Source organism: Gekko japonicus, unplaced genomic scaffold, assembly GCF_001447785.1.
Source record: "Gekko japonicus isolate JY-2015 unplaced genomic scaffold, Gekko_japonicus_V1.1 scaffold12, whole genome shotgun sequence".
NCBI lineage: Eukaryota > Metazoa > Chordata > Lepidosauria > Squamata > Gekkonidae > Gekko > Gekko japonicus.
Window position 1 is genome coordinate 746,470 of NW_015161947.1, and position 21,600 is coordinate 768,069.

At 44.5% G+C, this 21,600-nt stretch overlaps 1 protein-coding gene across 1 annotated transcript in view; it reads left to right on the top strand.

The window, feature by feature from the left end:
* Positions 1-21,600, top strand: part of GRIP2 (glutamate receptor interacting protein 2) — a 193,891-nt gene that overhangs the window by 144,283 nt on the left and 28,008 nt on the right. The window contains exon 14 of the mRNA XM_015429364.1: positions 2,403-2,483. Coding sequence (XP_015284850.1) covers positions 2,403-2,483 — 81 coding nt within the window. The remainder of the gene's footprint in view (positions 1-2,402; positions 2,484-21,600) is intronic.

A 21,600-nucleotide genomic window follows, 5' to 3' on the forward strand; every position in this document is an offset into this window, starting at 1 on the left:
GCTCTATCCTTACCCACACACTTTCAACAGGGCAACTCTCAAAATGCTGAATTTCAGTGCAAGCGTATTCATTCTTGACATATAGTGCCACCCCGCCTCCTTTTTTGTTTATTCTGTTTCATTTAATTCAATCGCTGTGCTCCACAGGGGTCATTTCCTGCAGGAGCGCACAGGAGCGGAGCTCTGGCAGTAAAGAGCCCAGGGGACAGGCACATGCAACAAGCCCCACCCCCTGCTCCCAGCAGCCCTCAGTCAGAGCAAGAAACAGCCAGGTAAATTGCAGAGCCCCCCCGGCCCCCGGGTCCAAAACAGTCCAGTGGCACCTTTAAGATCAAGTTTTATTCAGGTACAAGCTCTCCCTCCTCTGCAAGGACAGATCTGCACATCCCCCCCCCAATAGCTAGCAATCCAAAACAGTCCAGTGGAGCCTGAGCGGTGGGTGTTGCCTTCTGACATACTTCCGGTGATGTCAGGGGGTGTGGCATATGCAAATAAGTTATGCTAATGAGTTATGCTAATGAGCTCCTGTACCTCTTTTTCTACGAAATGACCCCTGGTGCTCCATATATGAGATTCATCGCACCAAGTCTCAGTGATACCTATCAGATCATACTTACTTTCCACTATTTGAAGTTCAAGTTCCTCCTGTTTATTTCCCATACTCTGTGCATTAGTATAAAGACATCTCAGATTGCAGAAATTCTTTCCTACCATAGGTCCCTTCGATTTTACATGCAAATTACTGAACTCACCTCTCTCCCATTAATTTATTCTCTGGTCACCCCCCTTCTTGAACTTAGTGTTGGGGGTGCCGCACAACATCAGGCTTTTTCTTCCCACCCCCAATGTCTTCAGTTTAAAGCCCTCCTGATCAGGTTCGCAAGTCTTCCAGCAAAGACATTCCTCCCATGCTTTGTAAGGTGCACCCCATCCGTCGCCAACAGTCCATGTCGGAGTTACATACCATGGTCCAGGAAGCCAAATCCCTCTTGACAGCAACATCTACGTAACCAGCCATTCACCTCCAGTATCCTCCCTTCCAGCCCCATGGCCCTCGACAGATAAAATGGAGAACACCACCTGTGCCCCCAGAACTTTCATCTTCTTGCCCAGAGCCTCGTAGTCTTTGGAGATACATTCAAGGTTTCTTCGGGCCATATCGTTTGTTCCCACATGGATCAGCAGGAGCGGGTAGCGGTCAGAGGTCTTGACCAGTCTTGGTATTTTCTCAGTCACATCTTGGATACACACTCCAGGAAGACAACAAACCTTTTGAGATTCCTTGTCCGGTCTGCATACACCTTCTTCTGTCCCTCTCAGTAGGGAGTCACCAACCACCACTACTAGTCTCTTCTTCCATGGGATAGCTTGGTTCCTTCTCTGCCTATGTGCTTGTATGTCAGTCACATCCTTTTGATCTCAGAGTGTGCTATTCTGATCTGCCATCATCAGAAGCGGCTAGTATCAATTTTGCAGCTCCACTGGCTGTGAGTGTTTCTTGATTATCTTACTCCTCAAGGTCACATTCTTCCACTCACCCACCTGTTCCTTGTTACTTACTTCCTCTTGCTCAGGATTTGCTAGCTCTTGCCATTCTCTCAGGAGCCCCTCTTCCTTCATGTCTAAAAAGCTTTCTGCCTCCCTGATGTTCCTCAGTGTACAGATTTATGCCTCGAGTTCTCCCACCTTCTCCTCAAGCATTCTTATAAGCTTGCACTTGCAGCATGTGTAATGCATTTCACAGCATGGCAGAAAAATGATCATGGCACAACCCACACAGGTCACTGGAATAGATCCTTCATTATCCATCTTCCTTGGAGCAATGCTATCTTCTACAGCCTCAGGAACTTTCCTCAAACTTTGACGTAAACTCTTGTTGTGGTAATGTACCCTGAAAACTTTGAGACTGACCAAATGGCTACCTTGCCAGCAGTTCTCTCCCAGAACTCAGTAGCAGCCCTCTACTCAGGTTCTTACAAGGCCTCCAAGCAAGAGCCACAGGCTACAACCCACAGGCTAAGAGCCACAGGGTTAAGAGCCTCTGGCAAGGAGCAGCCTTTTGTTTCAAAAGGCCCCTTCCTGCTCAGCACAGCAGAGGCCAGCACAATAGGGGGCGGGGCTTGCAATCAACAGCACTCCACAGCAACTCACTCAGCCTCCAACAACCCCCAAAGCACAAACTGTCCCAAACAGACTTAAACCGAACCACTCTCTATCAGGCTACAAAGAACCCAACTCTCTCTCAGCTCCCACACAGCAGCTGGGAAGGCAAAGGGAGAAAGAAAAATCCCCTGCCTTCTATCAGCAACCCACCACATGCTCTCCACTCCTTGCCTCAGCCCAGCTGACTCTGCTGACAATGCTTATCCATTTGGCTTATTTTGGCTTATTTTGTTCTATAGAATCTGTCATTCCTAGCAGTGGTACCTTTCACGTGAAGCTGCCCAAGAAACGAGGTGTGGAGCTTGGAATCACCATCAGCTGTAAGTATTGTTCAAGTTGTAGCTACTAAATGAGGTAATGTATCTTACACTTTTCTTCACAATGAAAGGATGGGTTATGAATACTTTTTGCACCTGGTGCTCACTGGATAAAGCACATCCAAACTTCTTAAACTGAGGAGAGCAGAATTGCTGTTACGTTTCTTTCAGGCTTGGGTTCATGCAAGGGGAGAACTGGGCAGATGGGACTGTACCCTGGATTTATCTCCCAGGGTGAATCAGTAGCCTTGGCTCTAGGTGAGAACTCAATTGTATTCCAAAATAAATCTCAAAGCTTCTGTCAACGATTTTTTTCCCCCAAAACTGAAGGTCATTTTTCATCTTTTCATGGAGGTCTGTAACCAGAGACACCAGGTAGTCTTAACATAAATATAGTGCCCTAGAAAATTAAAAATCCAGTGCTGATTGGAACTAAGGCTACACTGAATCTTCATCAGGGTCATTATTTTGCAGCACATGATGCTTCCTGTACTCCCAGTTAGGTATGGACAGTTACTATCTTGACGGTATCCTGCCTTAGCTGAAAAGTGGGCACAAAGAGTAAGTTCTCCAGATAGAGTGCTAAAAGAAAAACAATTAGACCTTGTTTTTTGTGCATTGGATCTCACATGTGATATAATTTCTGGTAAGTCCAGTTGTTCACTTTGATTTTTATCCAGTGTTCATCTCCTTCAATCAATCAAAGAACTGTCTGATTAGATTAAGAACTATATCACACATTTTCTGGCCGTACTGATTGGACTCCCCCCCCCCCCCCCCCCCCCCTCCCCACCCCAACGTCCGTCACCTAAAAACAGCGAAGGGAGAACAACTTTTCATTCAGTAGCCATAACCGTATCACTGTCTCATTTACTGTCTATAAAATGAACCCAAGAGAGACTGACCTCATAGGGCTTTTGTGAATGTGATTGAGATAACAATCCCAATCTCAAAGCACGTGGCAGAGATAAAATGATAACTGATTGCAATTTGTCCAGTGTGGATCTGCCTTTTTGATCAGAGTGCAAGTCTTAAAAAAAAAAAAAAAATCCCTCTCTTAGTTTATGTGTCAGATATTTGCAGCAGGATAATGTGGCATGTTTCACTTTGAGTGGAGTCAATAACTGACATTTAAAAATAAGTTATACATGCATATGTTTCTTCTAGCCTCAGGAGGATGATAGCTGGTTAAATTTATACGCCGTTCTTTCTTAATTATTTGTTGAAATAGCTTTTCACAGTGCTGCTTGAGAGGGACTGTGTACTGAAGTATAATTTGGGGGGGGATTTTTTAAATAGATATTCAACTTCACTCTGTATGGTGTAATTTTGAAAAGCATTTGAATTTTAAAGCAGCTCAAGGCCAATCCGTACATCTGCTTTCGTTGTGATGAAGCTAGTGATGGGCGAACTCCCGCCATGCTGTATTATGATCGGGGCTGGCAATGATGAGCAAAAGATGAGGACAAAAACGATTCTTTCTTTCATTCCAAAAATCACTTGTAGTTGCCAGCCCCAGTTCATATACCTCTAGTGGCTTCCAAGGGGACTCAGTGACTGTGGTGGTGGGAGAATGGGAAAGCGGTCTCTCTCCCGGTTGGATCCAGACTATATTTTCCACCAGCAGAAGGGATGGGATAATGGCTTCTGATTCCCTTGTCCTGCTGCAGAAGTCCAGTTTGCCACTCATGCTGGTCCTGAGGGTCCCTTACCCCCCTGTATGCAGCCTTTCAGGGAGATCAGTGGGCTGCAGTAGGAAGGGGGAAGGCAGGAGTGTTCTGTTCCATTGACAGAAGTGTCTTGTGCAAGCTGAAAACTTAGTCTGGAGCCAACACTCTGCCTCTGTGTCTCTCCTCAGCCTTTTGCTCTTCTCCCTGGTTTCTTGAACACTGCTATGCTTGCATTCCAGCTACCGGGAGTAGTCAAGCACCCTGGGAAAACGAAATGTCCCAGCAGTCTTAGAGCTGTAACACAAACATAGCAGCATTCTACAATGGGCAAAGAAAAAGAACCATAGAGGAGAAATGAGTAGGAGAGAGAAGAAGTATTCCCACATGAGCCTATGCATTCGTTGAAGTCAACCTCTGTGTGCCCTAGGGTTGCCAAGTCGGGTGTTACGCCACAGTGGGGGACTCCCGGCTGGCGTCTGGAGTGTGCGCGCACATCACCTGGAAGTGACGTGATGACACCAGGCATGCTGGGGCGGGGCCACGACCATCCGAGGGAAAACCATAGAGTTTTCCCTTGGATGACCATGGCCCCGCCCCCAGCAAGCCCGGCATGGTCGCATCACTTCTGGGTGACGCGCACGTCGGGGTGGGGCTCCCCCCAGGGCCCGATCCGCCACCGGCGGGGAACGGGCCTCTGGGGCAGGGGTTTCCCCGCCCCCGGGGGGACTTGGCAAGCCTAGTGTGCCCCTACTTTTGGAGACCAGGCAGGTAGTTACCAGGCACAGAACTGTCTTGGTGCTAGGCCCAGGTTCTGCAGTAGCTTTCCTGGAGGTTTTGCTTGACTCCCATTCATTGTTAATTTCAGTACTGGGTTTAAATCATTTTATTTGAAAGGGTTTTTAATGGCAGATAGAGTCTTCTGCTATATATTTCTTACCAATTTATTCAGCTCTGGTTATATTAATGTATGTGTTTACTGTGCATTGCTGCTTTCCCAAGATTTTATTTTCACTCTTCTGTTAGCCACCATGTAGGTTGCACAGTGGTAAGGCAGGATACAAATATGTTAAATCAATTGGGGCGAGGATTTCTAGTTGTCAAGGGCAAGCCTTTGGTGATGTCCTGTTTAGATCCTTGCCCATCTCCACAGGGAACAAAACAAGAATCAATTATGCAGAGTAGTACAAATTGCAGGCTCAATTATGCAAACTAAGAGAAATTATGTAAAACGTGATTAATTGCTAAATTTATGCGGATTATAAAATTGAATTTTTCTGGCACGTGCACAGAGCCACACTTATGACTACCCCCCCTTCCTCTCACTCTGTGCCAGTTACTGATGACCTCTGTAGAAAAGCTTGAGAGGTAACAAGCTCTCTGACACATTAAATACAGCTGTCACCACCTGGAAGGTGCATTCAAAAGTGTGAAACTGATGAAGTAAAGTCACCTTGTGCTGACTTCACCACATCAAAAAGTAACGTCTGAATTAGCCATCAATCAAGTGGGGGAGAAGGAGTAGCAAACTGGGGCTAGCAAGATCTGCACTCCACAAGCTTCAGACAGCCTGGGGGTCCTTTTGTGAGAGATCTGTAATTTATTATAGATTTTCCTATTATCTTTTAAATTTCTAGTTCTTATGTTTCTGGAGACAAGTATGAGAATGTTTGTTTGGCTCCGTAGTCTTTGGGTCTTTTTCTTCAGTTTTTAAACCCACCTTGTTTCAGGGTGGACCCATTTGGTACTCTACTGATAGGTGTGGAGACAGTGACGGTGGGTTAAAGTTTTTTTTTAAAACATATTTTTATTGGATTTTCACCATAATGCACAAATCAATAATGGTTTACCATAATTTGTGTCATCCCATTAACACCTTATACAACCAATATACTATACTAAGCAGCAACAGCACCAACAATGATCATTATTCACTTCCCCCCCTTCATCTTATTCATCCAGTAGCCAATTCTCAAATAGTAATTACATACATCCATTAATATTCACTTTAAATCTATAATTTGTTATTAAACCGGCCATCTCCCTTTAACAGCCTTACTTTCTCAACAGACAATACTAAAGAGTTACCTACAAGTTACAGCATATCTATAATTTTTAACATTTTATCTTATTTTAAATCATTTTTATTTTATTTATATACCTATTTTTCTCAGTTTTTTAAATATTTCCTTATTTTTCTTGTTTACCCCCCAGCTATTCTAGCCAGGATCGTCTTTATAAATTTTTATCTTGACTCACTGCTGCAACCCTTCCTTTTCAAGTATTTTCACACTTTAATAGATAACCACCATCCTAATCCCTAAGCCTATAGCTCACAGAGGCACATATACCACTACTAAGACCCTTCTATAAACACACATTTTTAAGGCTATAATTTATACCTTCCTGATCTTCTACTCACATTAATTTTAACCTTTTACAAAAATGGAGAGACAAAACAAAAAGAAACAAAAAGAAAAACCCATAAAATACAGTAAAAAACTTTCATACTAATTAATCATATATTTTAAGACTATCATTCATACCTTAATAGCAATCACTTCAATTCATTCCATTTCCCCCCCATTTTTCCCCAATATCAATTCATTTCATTTCCAACGTAAGCTCAAAATGCACAATATAACTAATACCTCTTTCTTTAACACACTTTTCCCACTGCCATATATATTATTCATTCATTCCATTTCAAGAAGAAACGAAAAAACATATATAACATTACCAACACTTAATACCTTAACACACATATTCATACCTTAATGACTCTCCAATCCAAACCATTTTTCACCCAACTCCTAATAGCATAAACTACTAACGCCTTACTATATTACTTCATCTCCCTTATGATTCTTACTTTAGTGACCCTCTAATCATAATAACTCATTCCATTCTGCCCAGTTATCATATCAATTCATTCCAATTCCATCAAAGACCAACACCACGCATAAAACAAACTTTCATATATTTTAAATCGTCTTTTGTATCTCTGAAGCCTTTTCTTCTGAAGCACCATTTCCAGATGGTTTCTCCCCTTGTAAATGTAGCAAGTCACTTTTAATCTCTCCTCACCAACTCTCCTCCCTTCACATTTCCAACTTGTACCGATCTTTTTTACTTTCCACATCAATCCTCCCTGTCTCTTTCCTCTCCATTTTTCTTTCTTCTTAACAGCGAGTCGCAATATTTTTCTTCTTATTATTCCCATCTTCAAATACCTCTCTTTGGGTGTCTTTTTCTTCCCTCTTTTAAGCCCTTTAATTTCTTTTTCCTGTGGGTAAATAGAAGTCTCTTCCAAACATTGCCTGCTTTGCTCCGTTTCCTCTCCATTGTGTAGGGTCGGGACGGAGAGACTGACGGGGGATGGGCGCGGCAGCGGCTCATTCTCCAGCTGGGAGTCATGGAGACTTGTAAATGCCCCTCTGACGCCCTCCTCTATTCCCTCCTTCAAAATCAGCAAAAATTGTTCGACCGATAATTCCACTATTAAAGTGTCCTCATTTGTTTTCTCCTTTACAGACGTCATTTTCTTAATTTGTTCCAAACCATTAGTGTCATTTATTGAGCAGCCGAGAGAGTAAAGCAAAAGTCTAGCTGAAACAAAATAATCCTCGTTTCCCCACGCATGCGCACACTCCTTCCTTCTCTTCCTTCTCACTTATTTGGCCGCTTTTTTCCCCCTTCTCTCGGAGTATTTTCCAATTTTTATACTTAAAGATGCATGCACTTACAGTTCTTTTATTTTCCTGTTGCTGCTATTATAATCCCCTTGATTTTTAAGGTAAAAAAACGGGTGGCAGCGGCTAAGGGGAAACATGGCGACCATGTCCCTCTCTCTATCCGCTCCAGCTTCAGGGCAAGAGGTGGTCACCCCCCCCCCCGCGTTGCCGATCGCGGGAGGGGCCACAACAAAGACCCCTGCTCCAGCTCTCTCTCCAGGAGAGCTGGTTGAGTGCTCCCGCACATGGGAGCCCCAAATGAAGCGGCAAAGAGTCGGGCGTCCTCAGACTGAGCAGAAGACCGCCTATCGCCACGCCATGCCAACCGGAAGTCTCATGGTGGGTTAAAGTTAAGGTGATGTTGGGGTCATAGTCTCAAATTCCTGTCAGTCCTGTTATCAGGAGGTGCTGTCAGACAGCTGGCACTTTTAACCTGTATGTTTTAGCTAACCATTTTCCAGTATTTGAGTACACTTTGTTCTGTTGATACAGACCAACACAGCTACCAACCTGAATCCATTTTCCAGTATATTTCCAAATTCAGAGAATACTTTTTAAATTCTTCCGTGCCTCAGAATATGGTGGAAAAGTGGTATCTTCCTAAATGTGGTAAAGAGCCAATGTGGTGTGGAGGTTAGAGTGTCAAACTAGGATCAGAAGGACCCATACTTGAATTCTCACTCTGCCATGGAAACCTCCTGAGTGACGCTTGGCCAGTCCTCTGACCTACCTCACAGGTTGGTTGTGCGGTTAAAATGGAGGACAAGAGACTGATGTAAGCTGTTTTGGGGGCTCCGCTGTAGAGAAAATTGAGATATAAATAAGGGACTTAACATCACAAGACCGGTTCAACCCATGAAAATTGATGGATGAGAGGGAATTTAACTGCTTGTGACTTTCCCATTTTAAAATGGCTGTGTGAGTTGGCCAATTGTATCTTGGTCTCAGATTTGGAAAATAAATAGATATATCTGGATGTGTATATCAAACTGCAAGCGCATTTAATGTATGGTCTCTCTTCAAAGTTAATGGATTCTTCAGAAGTATTCTAGTAGTCCAGGTATTTATGTTGACTGCTATTCTCTTGTAATTCACTTCTTTTCACTCCTAAGCACTTCTTCTATGAAATTAAGTCTTATAACATTATTAGGCTTAGTTTAATTACACATTTCCCAAATGCTGCTTTGTCTCAATCAACAGAGGAAGGAGTTTTATAACTGGCAAAGTCACTGGCGCGTGTGAGTTATGTGCCTGAATTCCTCTGAGGGGAATAATTTCCCCATCTAAGTCATTATGCATTGTATTAAAAACACAAAACGGACATGTGTTTCGAGGCAGTTCATCCATCATACCATAAAGCAGAGGTAGCCTGGATCCCTGCAGAGATTATGGAACCCTGAGTGTAGAGCCCCTGACCATCTTGCTACTGTGTGGCAGCCAGGGCCAGCAGCCAGCACTCTTCAGTCTTTCTCTTCCAATACCTCTCCTATGTCAGCTCCCAGGAACTCATTTGTGGTGTAATGTCAGGAGTTCCAACTAAATTCTGCAGCTGTTAGAAAACAAGTATGTGTGTCAGGTTATGCCCGTGGTGTGGGGGGACCTTTCTCCGTGCCATTTCTTGACCTACGTCACATACACCCTCTCTCCCAGGCACTGCCATTTTCCAGTATAGAGCCTGCAAATTGTCCCCATGTCTTTAATAGCAGACCCAGGGACTGGGTGAGGTTGGGAAAATGGGGCCAGGGGATGGTAAATTCCTGTTTCTCAAAGCCACGGCCCATATTCAGACTTGCAGCTTCTATTTATGCCTTTTTTAAAATGTGAGAACGTCTTTCTTCTGGCATGTTTTGCCACTAGTCCTTAGTACAGTTCTTAAATGTGATCTGTGTGACTTGATAACAATGCTCAGTACTAAGATGGCCATTAGGCCAATTTATTGCTCAAAATAGAGGTGTGAGGTTCATTAGTGCAGTTATTGGAAAGGTTGAGATTTACCTTTCAGTTACCCAGGCAACCAATAACAAGACAAGGGGGGGAATTGTGCCATTTATGGTTTATTACAGTGGTTTGAGAAACATTTACATTTTTGTTGCTAAGGTGTCTAGTACTTCATTGTAGTAATGTTATAATTTAAGAACATTTTCCTAAATTGAATTTAAGAATATGTAAATAAATACAAATGTTAATTGTGGACACGATAAGAAATCTTTGGTTCATCTTCGTAGCTTCTGTACAGACACACATGGGACCACGCTTATGCAGGCCTGCTGTGGAGATCTTTTCCAAATCTCTCTAGAAGGTTCGGAGTGCTCAACCCACTCACGGGTCAGCTCCTTCCTGCCCAGCTGACATGTGACGGGGCAGAGCGAGCACTCCTTCTCTCAGTATTGGGGACCTCCACCTCCTCAGTGGTTCCAGTATGCGCCAGCCATGTACTGGCCCATGCAGTGGGAACAGTAACCGCCACCTTCTGTAGAACTGGGCTCATGGCCATGCTATGACCCCCCCCCCATTGGCTCCGTTAGCTGTGGACGTGAGCTCATTGGACTTGGACAAAGAGAAGCCTCCACCTATGGGTGCATCTGATACCAACCAGATGAATGTATTTATCTATATATCTAATTCCAATAGGGGGCGGGTTGTGTGGATACTTATTTCTGCCAACAGAGGGCTCACTCTCCCCCAACAGCTTTTCCTACATAGTCAGTAGACTTCCTGTGTCTGCAGAAAAATCCAAGAAGTAAAACAAAAATCCCTTCAGGTAATAAAAAAATCCCCTCTGGGGGCTAAAAAAAAATCCCTTCAGGGAGGGTTGAATCCCCTCCAATACCTTTTGAAATGGCCTATGCAGGGATTTAACTCCAGGCATCAACGGTGAGAGAGAGATTAGAACGTTCAGGGTGGCGGGGGGGAGGCTTCTAACTGGCTCTGTCAGTAAAAGGGTGGGGAAATAGCTCTTTCCTGGCCTCTTTTGGCCTCTGAGGGAGGGAGGGAGCCTTGGGGCCTGGCCTGACAAGAGCTGCCAGTACCAGCCTGGGGAATCCCTACAGGTTTTGAGGTGGACTGTAAGGAGGGCTGGGTTTGGGGAAGGGAGAGGCCTCAGCTGTGTATAATGCCACAGAGTTCACCCTCCAAAGCAGCCATTTTCTCCAGGGAGACAGATCTCTGCTGTCTTGAGTTCAGTTGTAATTCTGGGGGATGGGGGGGTCCTCCAGGCCCCACTTAGAGGTTGGCAGCCCTAGGCCTGGCAGCAGTTTAGTGTCGTGATAGTCTGACCCACAAATCAAACAGTCATTAAGACTTGTAAAGAATGCTATCTATGTATTACGATCTGAAGCACTACAACATGATAAACAAATCATAAGAAAATCCTTGAACCAAGGTACATAATCAACGTCGTCTCCGGATTATATAACAACGTTTCAAAAAATGGATCTTCTTCAGGAGATATTATAATGGTGCAAAAGCTCTCTGTTTCATAAGTGCTAGACAACAAGTCTTAAGAAATATTAAATTCAGATAGGACGCTGATCTCAGTTAACATTCAGGCTCAAAATATGCTGCTATGTTTCTAATGGATCCCGCCATTAGAAACATAGCAGCATATTAATCCTCCAGGCCCCACTTAGAGGTTGGCAACCCTAGGCCTGGCTAGCAGTTTAGGGTCTTCAGGTCCCCCCGGCCACCAGCAGGGGATTGTGCATAAGGTTGCCAGATCCAGGCTGGGAAACTCCTGGAGATTTGCGGGTGGAGCCTGGGGAGGACAGGGACATCAGTGGGGTACAATGTCACAGAGTCCACCCTCCAAAGCATCCATTTTCTCCATGGGAAGTTATCTCTGTAGTCTGGAGCAGGGTTCCCTCTAAGCTGAGTTAGTGTGAGCCAGCTCACAGTTTTTTAGCCTCTGGCTCACACATTTTTGTCTTAGCTCAGGAAGGAGGGCTCCACAGCAAGCTAATCTATGCAGCAGCCAAATCACTTGCTCACAACTTTGATGCCGGTAGCTCACAAAGTAGAATTTTTGCTCACAGGACTCCACAGCTTAGAGGGAACATTGGTCTGGAGATGAGCAGTAATTCCAGGCATCCCCAGGTCCCACCTGGAGGCTGGCATCCCTAGGCAGCACCCTCTGGGTGACTTGATACCACCTGATTTGCACGACTCAATTAGGCCCAGCTGCTTGCTACTGTTCATCGGCAGCCACCCTATGAAAGCCAGTGTGGTGCATCAGTTAGAGCTTCAGATTAGGGTCTGCGAGACCCAGGTTCAGATCCCCACCTTGCGTTGAAAGCTGACTGGGTGATTTTGGACCAGTCACATACTTTCAGCCTAGCCAACTTCACAGGGTTGTTGTGCAGATAAAAAGGAGATAATAATGTAAGCTGCTTTGGTCGCCACTGTGGAGAAAGACTGTAATTTTCCTAGGTAGAGGCTGTGGGGGAGACGAAAGCTGAAGACAGAGGGGCAGATAAAGGTAGGCTTGCTGTTGTGTGGGAAGGAAATTGTGTTGCCAACTCCAGGTTGGGAAATTCCTGGACATTTGTGGGGTGGAGCCTGAGGAGGGTGGGATTTGAGGAGGGGAGGAACTACAGATCTGTATAATGCCATAGACTTCACCCTCCAAACCATACATGGAGGAGAGAGAAAGAAAGGGGGGGGCAGAAGGGAGAAAGAGAGTGAGAGAGGTAGAGGGAAACAGGAGGAAGCAAAGGTGTGAGGAATAGGATAACCATCCCGCAAGTTTCTTGCAGGTCTCCACTTGTTTATTTATTAAATTTATAAATCACCCCATCCCTGCTACCACAGGGCTCTGGGCAATGTACAATAAACATTAAAAGCAATTACCAGATTAAACAATAAATCATATTAGAGTACGTTTTAAAAGACAGGTGGCGAATACTAGTACTTATTAATTAATTGTTCCCATATTGCAGACTGCCGGCTGGTTTGTGGGCAGGGGGGAAGAGGTTGAGATGAGCATGGAAAACTGAGGAGGGTGCCAGCCGAGATGAAAGCTGTCGCTGTCCTCAACCAAAGACTGGCGGAACATCTCGGCCTTGCAGGCCCTGCAGAATTGCATGTGACTTTGTCACCTCCTGCTTGTAGCCCAAAATGCTGCTCCTGGAGAAACAACATTTTATAAGGCATTTTGGAATGCAGAAAGAGGGGGAGCGAGAAAGTGACACATGGCAGAAAGAAATCATTCTGCTGGGTCCAACCCATGGTATGCAATCCAACATAAATATACGTTAAAATCAACCAACAATTTAATTTATTGATTGTTTTTAAAAATATTATTTGTAACATACCTTTACCCCAAGGAGCTCAGCCAGCTTGCTCTGTCTCCCACTCCCCCATTTTATTCTTGCAACAACCCTGTAAAGTATGTTAGGCTGGGAGGTAGTAACTGGGCCCAATATCATCCAGTCCACTACAAGGATTTCAGTAAAGTTTTTGACAGGGCTTCCCACGATATTCTGATGAGTAAACTAGAGGACTGTGGACTAGACTCTAGAATAGTTAGGTGGATAGGGAACCGGTTGGAGAACCACACTCAAAGAGTAATTTTTAATGGAATTTCATCTGAATGGAGGGAGGTGTCCAGTGGGGTGCCACAGGGCTTGGTTCTGTGCCTGATAGTTTTCAGTATTTCATGATTTTATGTGGAAATTGTCATTTTAATATTGTTTTAATTGTGTATTTAACTGTTGTACACCGCCCTGAGCCCATTGGGGAGGGCGGTATATAAATCTAATTAAATAAATAAATAAATGATCTGGATGAGGGTGTGGAAGGGCTACTCATTAAATCTGCAGATGACACCAAATTGGGAGCAGCAGCAAATACACCAGAAGACAGAGGTAGAATTCAGCAAGATGTGAACATGATGCAATTTAGCAAGGATAAGTGCTGAGTTCTACATCTGGGTAACAAAAATGAGGAACACACATACTGGATGGGGGATACACTTCTGGGCAGCAGTGTGTGTGAACAAGATCTTGGGGTATGGGTGGACTGTAAGTTAAATATGAGCAGCCGGTGTGATGCAGTGACAAAAAAGGCTAATGTGATCTTGGGGTGTATCAACAGAGGCATAACATCGAAATCACAAGATGTGATAGCCCCACTGTACACTGCACTGGGCAGGCCGCACCTGGAGTGTGCAGTTCTGGAGGCCTCACTTCAAAAAGGATGTGGACAGAATGGAGTGGGTACAGAGGAAAGCGACAAGGATGATCAGGGGCCTAGAGACCAAGCCCTACGAGGAAAGGCTGAGGGACTTGGGAATGTTTAGTATGAAGAAAAGGAAGTTGAGGGGCCCATGGTTGTTCTCTTTAAGTATTTGGAGGGCTGTCACTTAGAGGGGCAGGGAGCTGTTCTTGTTAGCAGCAGAGGATAGGACTTGCACTAAAGGGTTTAAATTAAGGGTGGGAAAGTATAATCTGAATATTAGGAAAACTTTTTTACAGTAAGAGTTGTTCAACAGTGGAATCAGCACCCCCTCCCAGGCAGTGTTTAAGCAGCCGCTGGACAAACACTTGTCAAGGATGCTCTAGGTTGATCCTGGGGTTGGACTAGATGGTCTGTATAGCCCCTTCCAACTCTATGATTCTATGCAAAGTGAAGATCTGAACCAGGCCTTTTGTGTGTGTGGCAGTACTCACCAGTACTGAATACCAGTGCCTTTTTTTTGGGGGGGGGTCTCTCTTAGCTTGGAGAAACAACGACTGAGGGGTGACATGATAGAGGTTTACAAAATTATGCATGGGATAGAGAAGATAGAGAAAGAAATATTATTCTCCCTTTCTTCGTGGGCACTCAGTGAAATTAATGAGCAGTACATTTAGAACAGATAAAAGGAAGTACTTCTTCACCCAAAGAGTAATGAACACGTGGAATTCACTGCCACAGGAAGTGGTGGCAGCTACAAGCATAGACAGCTTTAAGAGGGGATTGGATAAACATACGGAGGAGAGGTCCCAGTATGGCTATTAGCCACAAGGTATAGATGGAAGACTATATCTGGGGCAACCTTATATATGAGTCCCAGCACTTTTAAAACAAAAAACAAAAAAAACCCACGCTGATCTGAATTCAAGGTCTCCCAACACCTAGTCCAATAGCCTAACCATTACTCCACACATAATATCTTCAAATATGCAAAAACAAAGATACAAATTCAGCATTGAAATTTTACCAAGGCTAAGATGAATAGATGGTGGAGGAGACTTTTCAAAATTACTGGGATCAACAACTGAAAAGGGTCTTCATCTCACTTCCAATGGAGGGAATCAGAGCAGGGTCTCCTACAAAGTTTTGAATTGATGGGTAGGTGAGTCCAGCAGTAGACTGTCCTTTAGGCACCCTGATTTTGATGTGTGGCTGTATGTGTGCTCATTTCATTTCAATGTTTGTACCCTGTATTTCTCCCTGAAAGGATATGAAGCCAGTTATTACTGTGAAAAATCCAAAATAAGCTGGTCCTGGATTCAGTGGCTGGTTCATACAAAGGCACAGGTTGCAAGCCACAAGGCAGGAGCCCTTCAGTTGTCTCATGTCTCTGGCCATTCTCAAGCCTTATAGTACCTGAACAGGGGTCTTGTTGTAGAAAAAGAGCTGCCGGAGCTCATTAGCATAACTCATTAGCATAACTTATTTGCATATGCCACGCCCCCTGACATCACCGGAAGTGACAGAAGGCCACACCCCCTGACATCACCGGAAGTGTGTCAGAAGGCCCGGCTACTTACCCTCCTGCTTCATCCTCATTCCCAAACAGAATGAGGATCGAAGCAGAGGGCGGGGTAAAGAAGGGGGCGGGGCTTCACCACGTGACCGCCCCGCCCCCTAGAGGTTCTCTTCCGGAGCTCCGTACCTGAGAGCTCCCCCCCGACTAGAGCCCAGTACCTGAAACAGGAAGGAAAAAGAAAACGCTCAGCCAGATGATACAGCTTGGGGAAAAACTGGTTCTTTCCAATCTTTCCCTTCCTGTTGTAGTAAGAACCATCAGCCATGTATAAGAAAAGTGATTAACTTCAAACAAATTAAATCTTTATATTGAATATCAAAGATGAGTAAGTAACGGGTGGTGTTGGGGTTGAGTCAACTGCGTTATGTTTTAAAACTATGAGCTCTCAAAAAGTGGAGGTGATTTCCTCGGGTCAGATAATTGGGCTTAAGGTCTTAAAATGGCTCAATGTGCTAAAAGCAAAGCAAACTGAGCCTATATTTCAGGACCTGTGTTAAGTAAAACCCAGCTGGAAGCCCCTGAGTGAAGAGAAGGGACAGTAGCTTGCCAATGAGAATTTAATTTGGCTAATAAGTACTAATAGGGTTAAATTAATACTAATTGACTACCGAGCCATCTTCCAGCTCCTCTGAATTAGTTTGTGTTTGAGGAGAAATGTCACAGAACAGTCTGCAACAGAGCCGTATTGAATTAGTTTTAACAAACATTTTCTACAGATAATGTACCTTGTTTAAAACTAATAATAAGCTTTGTTTTGGAAAGCCTGTTAATTGTTCGTGACTGCTTCAAGCCAATTAAGTTGTTACTAGTTTTGTTGAAGCTTGATTTGGAAACTCTTCAGTTATCAGCATGCAAAATAGCCTTTTGGATGAATACTACTACATCTAAATTAAATGTCATTAGGCCTCTTGGGAAAATGTAATTCGAACTGTTCCCATAAATAAAGTCTTCTTAAATGAGTTAATTTCTGCTAAGACAGTATCTTCCTCTGTGCGCCTTTCTCCTCTCAGAGCAGTAAGGTGGGTTGGTCAGGCCTATATCTGCAGGATAAATGTCATCCCAACATGTACCTCTGATGTGTTGTCACATTTAGAGCAGGATTTGGAGATGGGAGGGGTCAGCTAGAACAATATTTAGTGGGGAAGAGCAATTGGACTCATGCTCACATGTTCTAAAAGTGTCCTTCCCTCCCACTCACCATTTGCATGTGTTGGAACTCCATAAAGTAATTTTCCCTAGAGTCCACCACAGTACCCATCTGGCACACTTAGGCGTATGGTGCACAGTGGGGTGGTGTTCTCTGCTTCCGGATCCAGGACGTTGGACTTCTTAGCCTCATGACTCTGGTACTTCTGAGTGGTCTGTCATGAACCATCAACTCCTAAGCAGCTGCTTGTTATATTTTCCCTAACTCTCTTGGGCAGTAACATATGATTTCTTGGTTCTGTTTTTGATGAAACTGTAGATGTTACAATTAGGGATGCCATGAGCTTCACTACAAATGAGTTCACCAGACAAATGTACTGTATTCCATTTGTATTGAGCTGATCAGGAAATTACTTGGCTGGTGCAGCAAATGTTTCAAACTCCTCGGTAGTTGTGCAGTAACTAGCCATGCCGTTGGGTTGGCCTCCTGGTATCATGTAGCAGGCAGACCCAGCATCCTGGTAAACCAAGTTATTCTGGATCCAGGAGGAGGAGTGTAAGTGGATACCCTGGAGAACCATGGGTATACGAATTTGGGTGCATGCTAATCTAGAAGCAAAGGAAAAAGGGTTTGGGCTGCATCCAGAGGCACTAGCAAGGCGTAGGTGTGTGCTGTTTCTGTGCCACTTCTTCCCAGTTATTTGTCATTGAAAGGATGAAATGATCACAGCCACCCTGGAGTTACATTGTAAATCTCTGCCCAGTTGGACATTTAACAGTACTGGTTATCCAGTGTGCACATGGTATGCATTATTACTTTTCTGTTTCCATCATTTAGGAGGAGGGTGGTGCTTCATTCAGGCACATGAGGTTTTGTTTGCTTCCCAGCACAATACCGTAACCATTTTAGAAACCCTCAGTACAGTGTCATGGGAAAGGGAGATATTGAGGGGGAAACAGCGTCTTGGCCAGCGTTGATTTTTTTTCTAATTAGCATTAACGAATTAACCATGCATTGGGAGGGGGATGGAGTTTCCCTTTGCAGGAACAGATAAACCCATAGTGGAAGACAGTTGGGGATTTTCAACTCGTTTAAGGAAATCATGCCTGCCTGGTGTCATGCAGCAACCCAGTGAACTCAGGCAAATGGCCCAGCAATCATTGATCAATCTGGGGAATATTTGTGACTGGTGATGACAATGCAAGCTGAATCTGCAGAGGTCTGTGCATTCCGTAGTTACACGTATCCAGTTATCCATGTAATCAATATGTTGTATGCATCCGTTGATATAGTGTGTTAATTTTAGCAAAAAAATATAAGCTCTAATTAGAAGCTGGTGACCTGTTTGCCACTTGTTTAGATGAAGTGTCTGCATACCAAACTATCAGTAACTTATCATTGAGTTGCAAATGAATCTGCTTATCTAACCTTAAATACCAATGTCTGGGAGGCATAAAATATACTTTTGGGGAGTTACAGAAAGGTTGGCTCCTATTTGAACCACAGGAGCCACCTGTGGCTCTTTTACATGCCACTCATGGCTCTTCTGAGCACTCATCTACAATGTTCCCCACCCTGTGTTCCAGGAAAACAAGCAAGGCCACTATGGTTTGCAGGTGGTTTCCACCTTGATAGAGTTCCCATCACAGAGAGTGGAAGATGGGTAAACTGTGAGCTTTCCTGAGCTGTGAGCCACATGCCAGGGATGCCCATTCTCTGCAGCAAACCTTCGCCCTCTTTCCAGGCTGTGAACTCTCATCCCAGCACCCAGGCAACTGCTAGGAGGAGAGAAAGCTGGCTGCAGAAAAGAGATTTCACTCTCTCACCTATGCTACTTTGCCTCATGCTGAGGAGCAAGTGAGAAGGCAGAGAGGGAAGTCCTTCCTCTCACTCCAGATGCACAAGGGCTGGCTGAGGTTCAAGAATGACAGAGACAACCCTGCATATGCTGAAATAATCCAGTAACTGAAAAATGTTGTAGCCAGTTTGACGTAGTGGGTAAGTGCACGGACACTAATCTGGGAGAACCAGGTTTGATTCCCCACTGCTCCGCTTGCAGCTGCTGGATGACCTTGGGCAAGCCATAGTTCTGATAAGAGCTGTCCTTGAAAAGAGCAGTTTCTGTCAGAGCTCACTCAGCCCCACCTACCTCACAGGGTGTCTGTTGTGGGGAGGGGAAGGGAAAGGAGTTTGTAAGCCGCTCTGAGACACCTTTGGGTAGTGAAGGGCGGGGTATAAATCCAATCTCTTCTCTTCTTCTAGTTATATAATTAACATTAATGCTATTGAGTGGATAGCACAGTCCAGCCTGATCTTGTCAGATCTCAGAAGCTAAGCAGAGTCAGCCCTGGTTAGTATTTGGATGGGAGACCACCTAGGAATACCAAGAGGCACCTAGGAATATACACAGAGGCAGGCACTAGCAAACCAGTTCTGAGCTTCTTATGCCTTGAATACCCTACCAGGTTGCCGTAAGTCAGTTGATAGTTGATGGCAAAAAAGTTATATATTGATATTAATGGTTTTATTTGATATTATTTGTGTGTGTGTTTGGGGAAGGCACCCAGTAGTCAGGTGGCTCTTTTGGTTGATGGTAAATGCACCTGTGGCTTTCTCTGAGCCGCCAAGTGGATACCACTGCTTTAAAGTAGGGATGTGAAAGCCACATCCTTTCCCATCCAGCATTTCCATGTGTTTGAAAAGGAAATGCATCTAATTACACATATATTCAATTGAGTTAAAAACCACGTCTATCATATTTAGTTCTCTGTGCTGCTGCTCAGTGGTTGCATGTTTTGTCAGCACTCCCAAAATGCCATACCACATTTCTAAGGACAAAACTAGGCAAGGCATTAGAAATCAGTGACCAGATAACCCTCTTTTTAAATGACTATTAATAGGCATTGTATGTTAGGTGAAATAGCACCCTGGAAAATTGACATCAGGAAATAGTACAGAGGGGGGGGGGGAAACGGTTTCAATGTCACCACTACCACCACCCTGCCTGTGTCATGGTTGTGATCCAATTTCCTTCTTTCCTCAGTTGCTCTTTAAAAAGGTTCAAAAAGATGGGAGATCCAATCTCTACCATCTCATCTGCTCTCAGCTGAGTGATTAATGTGGATGGAATATTTTGCCTTGATGTTGGAGCTCTCCATTCCGGTCAACTTCTGCCTCTATTTGCCCAGGATGTAATTATGGTTGGTTGAGCTGGGTGGATATTGACTGGCTATACTTTTTACATTATCTATTAGGGATGAATTTGTTCAGGTAGCACGAGGCAGTTCTTGAGGATCTTTTGGAATAGATTCTTACTAGTTCCATTTGTATGTTTTAAATTGCCCTGTTTTCAAAAGCTTTAAACAGATGGGTTTGAGATTGGTTTTAAACAGACTGGATATCTCAGTCTACCAGATATCGGCTCCGGCTATGAGACAGTAAATTACGTGAAATGCTTCCAGCTTGATAGGTATCCATGCTCTTGGTATTTGCTCTTCTTTCCTTCTACAGGTGTAGTATTTTGTTCTGTGCCCAAAACATAAAGACTAAATATCTGTACTGTCTTTTTCACTCATTTTGCAGTAGAAGCGGTTTGAAAAGGGAAAGTGCATTGAATTGTTTTCGTACATTTTTATCCTTCAAGAAAATTAGGGTAGTGCGTCTGGTTCTACATTCCTCCATTTTATTCCCAAACAACCATGTGAGGTAGGTTAGGCTTGGGGAGAGTGCTTTGGCCAAGGTCACCTACTAGGGATGCCAGACCCCACCCCCGGTGGAGGCAGGGGTCTCCTGCTTTCAGCCCCCACCTCTCTGCCAAAAGGGAGGAACACTGGAAATTTATCCTGTGTGCCTACATGACCCAGAAGTGAAGCCAAGGATGTTGGGGGGGGGGGCGATGCTCTGGTTTTTGGGCAAAACTCTATGGTAGAAGCTAATTCCTCCCCAAGAGCGAGGAACGCCAGAAATTAATCCGATGTGTCTACGTGACCCAGAAGTGACATAGGTATGTTGGAGATGTAGGGGGGGGGGAGTGACACTCTGTTTTTTGGGCAAAACTCTATGGTAGAGGCTAGTTCTACCATAGAGTTTTGCCCCAAAACCAGAGTGTCACCCCCATTGTGCCTACGTAACTTCCGGATCATGTAGGCATGTCACATTAATTTCTGGCGTTCCTCCCCACTCCCAGTAAGTGTACTCCCCATCCTCTGCCAGCTGCTTCGAGGGACCTGGCAACACTATCATCTACTGAGGCCCAAACTACACAACATGTTTCGCCATGAGTTGGGTCAGGGTCCCCCCAACCCGACTCTCATTCCCCATAGCCAGATGGCAGCTGCAGGGACCTTATTTCCAAAGTACTGCAGGGCTTAGTTTGGAACAGGCCTATGGCACTGGAGGGAGAAGAGGCTTCAGTCTCCCCCATACCATTTTCCCGACCCAAGGCAGCCTAATAATATTAACTGTCAAGTCACAACAGACTTATGCTGACCCTTCGTGAGGTTTTCAAGGCAAGAGATGAGCAGAGGTGGTTTGCCATTGCCTGCCTCTGCAATGCAATCTCCCATCCAAGTACTAACCGTGGCTGACCCTGCTTAGCTTCTGAGCTCTGATAGGCTTGGGCTAGTTTGAGCTATTGGAGGACTGCGCAATAGGCAGAAAGTGCTCCTAGTGTGGCTTTGGATCAGGACAATGGCATGGATGGAAAACTAAAGCATTTCCCCTGCTTTGTGCCATGGCCCTGATCTGAATTGGGCCCTGAGGTGCTTCGGAATTAAGTTCTCTTCAGCTGCCATCTGGATATAGGGAATGCCAGTTCGGTTGG